This window comes from Sciurus carolinensis, chromosome 1 (assembly GCF_902686445.1).
Source record: "Sciurus carolinensis chromosome 1, mSciCar1.2, whole genome shotgun sequence".
In the NCBI taxonomy this organism is placed as follows: domain Eukaryota; kingdom Metazoa; phylum Chordata; class Mammalia; order Rodentia; family Sciuridae; genus Sciurus; species Sciurus carolinensis.
Genome location: NC_062213.1, coordinates 62,258,350 through 62,267,941, shown reverse-complemented (window position 1 = coordinate 62,267,941; position 9,592 = coordinate 62,258,350). Strand labels below are relative to the sequence as shown.

The window sequence follows — 9,592 nt, the reverse complement described above, 5'->3', positions numbered from 1 at the left end:
GTGCTATAATGTAATTTCAAAAATATGTAAGGAAGAATTTTAAAATAGAAATATCAGAAGTATTTTTAAAATTTTAACAGATTTTAACACTCTTAAGAATATATATGTACACACACAGTCACATTTGAAGAGCAGAGATTTTTGTGCTTCAGGAAGTATAATACCTTAAAACTGTTTGTGAAATTGTTTGCATTTATCTGGAGAGAGGCTCTACAGTTTCCATGAGGTCTATGACCCCAAAAACGGCTGGTTGAAAAGATGACCAGTACAATAGAAGTCTACCTGCCATACAATTATTTTCTAGTAGCTTTAAGCCCCAGTGAAAAAAGTAGCACACAAATTATAGATAAATCAGAAATGGTACAAAGCAAAATTATCAATGAAAACAGGGTTAAGACAACTTAATAGGGTCAGCCTCCAAAGTCCTGTACCATCTGACTGGGTGCCAAGTGTGGGAGAAAGGCAGATACTCGTAATCAAAGAAGGAAGTAAACACATCCCACACCCCCTTAAGGTTTAAGTTCTGGGAGGGGTGGAGAGTGAACCTGTCAAGGTGTGCCCACTTAATGAATAGATGTGCCTGCCCCGTACCAGAAGGGTAGTGGGAGTGGACTATACAGTTCTGGCAAGCAAGCTCTCTTCCCCTGGTTCATTCTCCCTCCTGTCACCTGACCCTTCAGAATAGACGTAGTCAGGTCCTTCTTGACCAATCTTCTCTGGCAGCTCCCCTCTAGAAGGTCTCAAGAGAATACTTGGGAGCGGCCCAGGTGCCTCTCTAGGCCCTTTACCCTTTCTTGGGAGGGGATCCATTCTCCCTCTCAGGCCTGCCTGACCCAGGAATGTCCCTTTTCCGATGTCCCGTCCCTCCCAACCTCCAGCTCTTGGGGGTTAGCTGGCCAGCCGGCCAGGCACCCGCACTCACTGTCCCTGCAGCTCCGCGTAAGAGGGGAGGAGCTTCTTGTGCCTGGCTCGTGGTAAAAAGGGCGGTGGTTCTGGCAGCGACGACTGCAGCGGGGGCAACGGGCATCGCGGGAGCCAGCGGCGGCCCTGTGCTGACCCGAGCCCCCGGCCCAGACTGGCCACGTTTTGGTGGTGTCCATAACTGTGGGACGAGGCAGCCGGCCGCGCACTCGCATGCGAGCTGCTCTCAGGACAAGCATGCTCATGCTCCGCGGCCGGCAGCCCTGCGATGCTGGGGAACGTGGCTCAGCCCCGCCCGGCCGGGGGCAGCTGCTGCCACGCCCGTCCAACCCGCGCATCGGTTGCTAGGCGCCTGTTGCCTGGGGCTTCGGGCTGCACTCCACCAGGGTGCAGGCCAGCCCTGCAAAGGAACCCGGTCCAGGGTGTATGATTGGGTAAGATCAGGAGGCAAGTCAGTACTCCCAGGACTTGCATCCGAGTGTCACTGCCCTCAAGGTCGCTGCTTTGAGGAGCTGAGGTGGGCAAAGGCGGAAACAAGGCCGGTTTAACAGCCATCAGTTGTGACACAACACGAGAGGGAAGTAGGGTGGATAATGGCAGTCGTAAAGTACATGAAGTTTTAGCTTTCTGGGTTGTTAGCGCATCAACTTGTACCAAAGGCTAACTTTTCAGATTCAAAGTAATCAGGTTTTCCTGGATACTGGGTTTTTTAGCCAAGTGCCAAGGTCACACCCCTTCACCCCACCAACTTTGATCTTCTGTGAAAGATTAGGTTGTCTCCTTCCTATGGTGGAGACAAAGTACACTAATTTGTACAGTAGGATCTTAAGCCTCGTCAAGTTATATTTTCATTCTTTGAGCGTCCCCCTTCTGAACTGCAAAAAGTTGGTGATATGGTTTGACTCCTCTGAAGCCCATGAAAACTGCTCAACACTGGATACTTCAATCTTCCAACTCAAATTAGACCTGGAATTGAAGTAGCCCAGGGTGGGGGAACATTAACCTCTCATTAAAAAAAAAAAAAACGAAAACAACAACAACAACAAAAAGCAGACTGCACACTAGAAACCACAGAGTTTAAAAGTCTGGGGCCCATCCCAAACATTATGAATTTAGCTCTGTGGCTGCAAAGCAGAGAACCACCTACACAGGATTATGTGGATTAATATCACATTGGCATTGATCAAACCTTTATTGAATTGTTTCCTTCCATACCCTCTCAACTATTACAATCCTATTTGAAACTTCTGCCTTTTCTGTTGTCATCAGGTGTCCAAATTCTACCTCCTCTGTGAAATTTTTCAGTTTACACAGCATGAATTGTATTCTCTTAATGTTCTATTACTACATACATCATCTTTTCCATGAAACCCCACTCCTTCTCTTTCGTTCCCCATTTCCAAATACCCAATGACTGCAATGTGCAACTGGAGACTCGAAATTTTAAATGGCTTAAGAGGTTAGAGTCGCTCAATCAAGAGTGAAGTGCCTACAATGCACCTCATTAAGAGGTTAAGAATCAAGTGTTTCACTGGGGAGTAGCTGGGAAAAGTAAATTCCAGATAAGAAATGCTATAGCTGTAAGCAGTGATACACATCTGTAATCCCAGCAACTAAGGAGGAACCCCAAGTTTGAGGCCAACCTCAGCAATTTAGTCATGTCCTGTGTCAAACACTAGCTCAGAGGTAGAGCACCTTGGTTCAATTCCCAGTAAAAAAACAAAACCAAAACTGCTTTAACACCAAATGTGTCAAAGAAAACAGTGGTGGGTAGGGAGAGTAGGGATGGTGCACGCCTGGAATCCTGGCTACATGGGAGGGTTGAGGCAGGAAGATCCCAAGTTCAAGGCCAGCCTCAGCAATTCAGCGAGGCCCCCAGCAACCTGGTTTCAATCCCCAGTACCAATAAATAAAAAGAAATATTTTTAAACCCAAAAAACAAAGTTGTCAATCTTTCTGGGCCCCCAAAAGATATGAGGCTCTATGTACCTCCCTGTAGCACTCATCTTACCATATTTGTCCATCAGAGTAACACACAAAAGTAGAGGCTATTTTATATTGCTCCCAGTTGTACATTTGAACTAAGTGCTCAAGTTCACTACCAATACCAAACACTTCATGAAACATGAAACAAATTTTCACTGAAGCTTATGAAACCAGGTGCCATTATTTCCCCCATTTTGCTAATGAAGAAACTGAGCCGGACTTATTGGCCCAGACTGAGACTAGACATGAACCCAAGCAGCCTGGTGCCAAAACTTGTACTGGAGCTAACAAACCAAAAATGAATCTTCAAACGGTAAGTAAAACTGCTTAAAGGCCAATAAGTCTAATACCCTTTTATGAAGATAGCTAGGGGAAGACTTATTAGATAGAGCTTTAAAAAGGTACAAATGGAAATCAAGATGAGGTGACTTTTTGAACCTAATATGTGCCAAGACTCAAATTAATTGGGGAAGTAAAGCACCCTTTGTAAATGATGGCATCACATTTAGCGGTAGGTTTCCTAAGTAAAATAAGGTGCCAAACCTCATCTCCACAGTTCACAAAATATTTTCATACCCACTTATTTCTGTCCTCACAATTCTAGGATGGCAGAGCTCACTTTATACTCTAGGAAACCGCTGTCATCACCTGACAGCAATGCTGTAAATTTTTCCTACTTACCCCCATACTCTCTACAACTGCCTCAATTTCTTAATCCCCCTGCAAGAGCTTCAGAGTGCACCATCTGGATCTCTGCAATCCCTCCCACTTTTCCCTACTCTCTGGTCCTATTTACAAGAGTGATCAAATCAGCACCCTACTTCTTCATCCCAGGTACTCCTACACCTCATCAACTACCTTTTTTTTTTTTTGCTACTTTGGGTGATATGTCAGTATGAATTCAGAGACTAACAAATATACCACTGAGATGGTGGTAGGGAGTTGACAGCAGAGGAGGCTGTGTACGGAGACGGAATGCATGGTAACCCTTTACACTTCTGCTAAATTTTGCTGTAAACCTAAAACTGCTCTTTAAGAAAAATCGCTAAATACTACAACCCTGTATCTAAACACTTGTTATTTCCATTCCCCTAAAAACTTCCTCTAACATTGTACATACCCCCACCTAGGCAGTTAGCAATAATGCCATCTACACAACTTCATTCTGACCCTGCAAAGGCCACTGATGGCCCTCACCACTGTCCAAAAATCTGGAAGTCAACCAGACTCTAACATCTTCTGAGATACCTTTACATCTCAGGACAGAGGATGTGCAAAAACTGGGGTCTTGTACTCATATTTAACAGCAAAAGAGGGCAAGATTCAAAATTTAAACTCTTTGGCTCCACCTAGAGATTAACATATAATTTTTTTTTTACACTGATCCTACAGTTCACTAAGAAAACAAATTTCTGACAAAACACACTCTCATAAACATGTAACATGGTTTTATGAAGTTATCTTCTTGTTTTCTCTCCATGAACTCAAAAGAAACTTAGTCATAGAACTACCTTCCAGTATCAGAAGAAATTTTTAAAAATTCCTAATATATTGTTCTAGATACTTTCAATTATTAAAAATCAGTTAATGATTCTGGTGCCAAAAAATCAACAAGGGATATGTTTCACACTGCTACCATCAGTTTCTCAGTAATAAAATTCAATTACTACAAAAATTTTGCTTTCATTGTATACTTTATGCTATACTCTACATGTAAAGACTTTGTACTTCAAATTTTTGCTCACTAATTTCAACTCCAAGTGTTTTAATCCAATTTCTTCTACATAATATCCACAATGTATAATAAAATTACTAATAATCCATCTAAATTTGGGTAAAAGATGCAAAATAAGAATGTAAAAGTGGTATACAAAAGGATAACAACACACTCACATGGTAGTTTTCAGGCAAGTCACTGTCTGAGAGACATGGAACTTCAGCAATTAAATGTGTATGGTAATATGAAAACCCTTCAACAAACCCAAAAAATGTTTTTTTTTTTTTCATAAGATAAAAACTTGATCCCAGTTTTCTGTTGATATGACTGAATTTGATCATACACCAAGATTTAGCACGATAGTTGAAGGAAGGCAGAGGCAGACTACCAAGTCACCAATACATTGAGAGCAGGTACTGTTTTATTAACTGACCAGATTACAAAAATATGATGGTAGATACCTGAAAGGAAAAAGAAAATAAACCTATGAAGGAAAGACAATAGCAGCTAAAAATGAACATTAGTAAGTTATATTTTAAAGGACACCCAGTTTCCATTTTTAAATGGATTAAAAAAAGATGGAGGGTTCCTTCCCTCCAGAAAGACTCTTTAAGAGATAACAAATCATATACTTCCCCCACCCCACCCCACCGAGGAGTACTGATCATATTCCAAATTACCACATTCACTCAATTATTCAGACTACTTCTTTCTCTCAGGATGCAGTTTCTCACCTTAGTTCATTCTTCTAATAAGTCTGTTGATCTGGTCTTCCCTGTTGCCAGCATCTCCACCTTCTACAAAATGGGTGGTCTTTTTCTTCATTCCACCTCTTGGAGAAGATAATTTGAAGGGCCACAGGAAGTTATTTGCCTCTTTGAAGCGTTTTCCAACAGTGTAGATCTCATGAATCAGATCCTCCATGCAGATGATGCCATATTTACCTGGAAAAAATTAACAGTTATTAAAGTTTAAAAAAAAAAAAATCATTACATTTTAAGGCATCCAACAAGCACAATTATAGGCTGAGCTAAATGCAAATTAAAAAGAATCATGTATATCTAAAAAGGGCTGGGGATATAGCTCAAAGCTAAAGCACTCTTATCAAGATTTAAGCTGATGAAATTATCTTACATTTTCTTTAACGAAATATAGGAAATATATGAAGGTTCATTAGTATTGAGAAAATTAGGGCCATGGGAGGATAGAAAATACCACTTTCATCTAATATCGAACTTTCCCCAAAACAAAGAGAACCTACCAAGAGATCGTGCAATCAAAGCATTATCCGTCAAGGCAATTCGTTTCTTATTGATTTTGCCATAGCCACGCTTGTAGATGAGTTCATTCACTGACTTCAGGTTTGGGTACCTGAAATATGAAAAACAGACATGAATGATCAAAGAAAAAGATTATCACTATTAAAACATCTAAAATCCACCCTGCCATGCCATTCTACTTGCCAAGCACAAATAAAAGGAAAAAGGCTCTTACCCCCATGCAATATATGGTTCCACAATCCTCAGCATGTTAATTGAAGCCTTGTTGAGCTTTACAAAGGTGCCATTGAAGATCTGGCGAAGGCGAAGAAGTTGTAACACCTTACGAACCTTTGGGCTCACACCATTGATACTGCAGTGAAAAGGGACCAAAGAATTTTTATTTTATGTGTTTTTTCTATTAATGGACAAGAAACTAAAGAAACTGACCATACACATCCCACTTATTAAGTAAGAATCCTTTCATATTAAAGAGACCAAAGTTCAGTGTTTTTTCCTGTTTTCTACAATTTCCACTAACTTGCTTCCTCTCCAACTATTTTTGTTAAGTACCAGTAACACATAAAAGGTTCTGACTTCTACCTTTGTTATAGCATGATACTAATGGCACACTTTAATTTCTTCTGAAATCAACTGACAAGACACTGAATTCTTCCTGGGTTCAATTACAGTGGACAGGAGCTTTAGGCAGAGGGCTTACAACTAATCCCTTAAAATGACACCCACTCCTTTTTCTAGTCACACCTAAAACATTGTTATTCCCATGTTTCAGAATCAGCCCTTCCCGAATTAACGAGAAATTTTTCTGAGGTTTTTAAAATTTCCCTTTAAAACCCAAATGCAATAAAAACTGAACTTACCCCCTGATCCTGATGACAAATGCCAGTTTGGGTTCTGCAGGTACATAGAAGTTGCCAGCTTTTCTTGCCATTCTAGCCATTCGAATCTCTGTTCTGTACATCTGTCTATATTCCTTGTGGTAATGCTTGGCTTTTTCATAAATAAGCTTCCTCCTTGCCTTTCGAAGCTGAAAAGCAATTACCATTATTCACGATTCTTAATTCCCAAACACAATCTGCAATAGCAATTTTAAAAATAATCTTCCCTTCAACTTTTACTGCCACAGTACAGTAACATTCCAAAAAGCAGATGCTATATTTATATGAGAATGCCACATAAGGAAGCTCTAAGCGATTACTTGGTACAACAGTGAAATACACAAGTCTAGCTAAGAACATTCACTTCATTCTCAATCCCAATCACAGAACTCTTCTCAAATCTAAGTAGTCCAAAACTTTACTTACCATCTTTTGGGCAAACTTCTTCCTCAGGCGCTTTATCTTCAGCTCTGCATAATTCCTTCGCTTTTTCTTAAGGGTTTCTGGCACAGCAGGGACCTTCTTTTTCTTCTCTCTGTCATTAGCATATAAAGAATATTATCAGTAGTTCAAAAACCTTTAAGCCTTGCATCACTCCCATCCTGTACTGAGCAGCGTGCTAACATACCTAGGGTCACTGGCTCTTAACCACCACTGGTATCTGAATTACCCCAATATGCTCTGGCCTAAAAAATAAATGTTTTTCAGATTTCTCCCAGTAATTTTCACCTTTTAACACACACTTTAGATAAACTGCAATCGCAAACATGACATTAGCAGAATTAACAACTGTTCCAGTTCCAATCCTGACCTCCAACAAATGTATCTACAGAAAATATATCTAGAAAATATACTGCAAAACGTACCAGACTGAAAGACTGCTACAAGACACTTGACTTTCAGTCTAAAGAACCTAGGATTCTCAATATTAAAATGGTGAAACTCCACCCTGGTTCAAGTCCCAAGCAACACACGTTGAAAGCCACGGCCTGCAAAGACGCCTGGGCCACGTACTAGCCAAGGATGCATGCAACTTAACAGGTTTTATGCGGGCCTCGAAAGACCTCGGCCCAATCTGTTTGGTTTGCACACACAAATTCTGCGGTGGTACCTCGTTCCGGGTACTTCAGAAACCTCCACTTAAGGCCGCCCGCATCCCATCCCAGCCTGGGGTCCCTACTGGTGTCACGGAGCGTCACAAACACAAAGATAAGTGGGCAAAGGTAGGAGCTAAGGTCAAACAGGGAAAAAGTGAGGCAAATGGCCTATATTTTCGGGGATGGCAACGGATTCTCGAGAGGACGAAGGGTAACTTACTCGGCAACCTCCATGGTTCCAGCCGGAAAAAGAGGAAGTTAGCGCATGCGCACTTTCCACTTAAAGACTGCGCGAGAAGCCCCACGATTTATAGGCGTCCTAAAATAAGCCAGAAAAGAACTCAGAACTGAGAGCCCACCTCGCAGTTGCAAAATTAAGAAATGCCCGACTTAATCTCTTCCAATCAACTTTCGGGCAAAATTTGTGTAGGAAAAGCAAATGCACTGGTTAGGCTTTAATCAATTCAAGAGCTAGGAGTGGTGACACCTTGACTGCTCGGGGTCCTAATCCCTAGGTTGCGTTGACAGGATTAGCTCGAGTTCCTGGTTGTAACTTAACATAACACGCCTCTTGGGTACGAACTACAAACCCCGGCATGCATCACTCCATGGTCAGCCCGACGGGAGGGTGACGCCTGACCAGCAGTGTGGGTAACCACCGCCATGGTGATTCCAGCCAGGAAAATGAGAGCCTTTGGGATCATGTCCCAAACAGCTAGCAACGATTCGAAGTCACTTTTGGCCGCTTCCCCGACTCTCTGCCGCCCGTAGTTAGACTCTGGCACCAACCCCCCATGCCGCGCTGCCGAGGTCCTTCTCCTCGTCCTCTAGTCTACAGGGCTGTCTTCCGCAGTGCCTGATCGCAGGCTGGGCCGTCCGAAGTCCCCTGGCTAACGAAAGTGGTGAGACCGGGAAGAGCGAGGACAAGACGGCCAGGGAATGAAGGCCGGGGCTCCGCGGACCTCGCGGCCTGACAGGCGGAGGCAGGGACGACCTGTGGCAGTGGGCGTGAGCCACGAAGGGAGGTGCAATGAGGGCTGGAGGCTGCGGCCACGGCCATGTGAGAGGGGCTGCCCCGCGCGGCTAGGCGGACGACGGGCGGGGGGTTGGGGGCTGGGGGCTGGGCCGGGGGCGGGGTGCGCCCGGGGGCGGGGAGGGCCGAGCGGAGGGAGGGCCGAGCCGATGCCGCCGCCGGCTCTTCCCCGTCGCGGGTTATATAGCGCGGAGCGTGGAACCCGCTCACAGCCGGCCGGGAGCGCTCCAACTTGCAAGCGGCACTGCGCTGCGGAGCCTGGTGCCCGAGTGACAGCCGCGGGGAGTGCAGGGCAGGGGGACACGAGACCGCAGGGGCAGCTGCAAGCCGTTGGGCAGCGCTCGCCTGCGCCTAGCGAGTCGCCCCTTTCCGGCGCTCCGCTGCCCCGCACCCCACTCTCCCACCCTCTCGCAACTTGGGTCAAGTTGACAACTCCTGCGGCGGCCGGCCAGCCCGTGCGGTCTCCACCGCTCATTCCTTCCCCGGGGTGAAAAGGAGCCGCCGCGCCGGCTCCGGGGACCCTCGGGCGGCAGCAGCTTGGCCATGAGTGCAGTGCGTGTCGCCTAACTCACGGCTGTCACCGCCGCTGCAGCGGGACCGGCCGGCAAGACTCTCCAGGACAGGCGGGCGGCCGCCGGCAGGAGGCGCCGAGCCGGGCGGCAGCCGCGGCGGGCTTACCC

General features: G+C 44.8%; 1 protein-coding gene across 1 annotated transcript; it reads right to left on the bottom strand.

The window, feature by feature from the left end:
- Positions 1-5,023: 5,023 nt before the first annotated feature.
- On the bottom strand, positions 5,024-8,149 carry Rpl7 (ribosomal protein L7). Its single transcript, XM_047560897.1, has 7 exons — positions 8,100-8,149; positions 7,209-7,317; positions 6,765-6,931; positions 6,119-6,256; positions 5,886-5,995; positions 5,359-5,568; positions 5,024-5,085 (listed from the first exon to the last, which is right to left on the bottom strand). The coding sequence occupies exons 1-6, from the start codon at positions 8,111-8,113 to the stop codon at positions 5,360-5,362; spliced, it is 747 nt and encodes a 248-aa protein (XP_047416853.1). The 5' UTR covers positions 8,114-8,149; the 3' UTR covers positions 5,024-5,085; position 5,359.
- Positions 8,150-9,592: the final 1,443 nt, after the last annotated feature.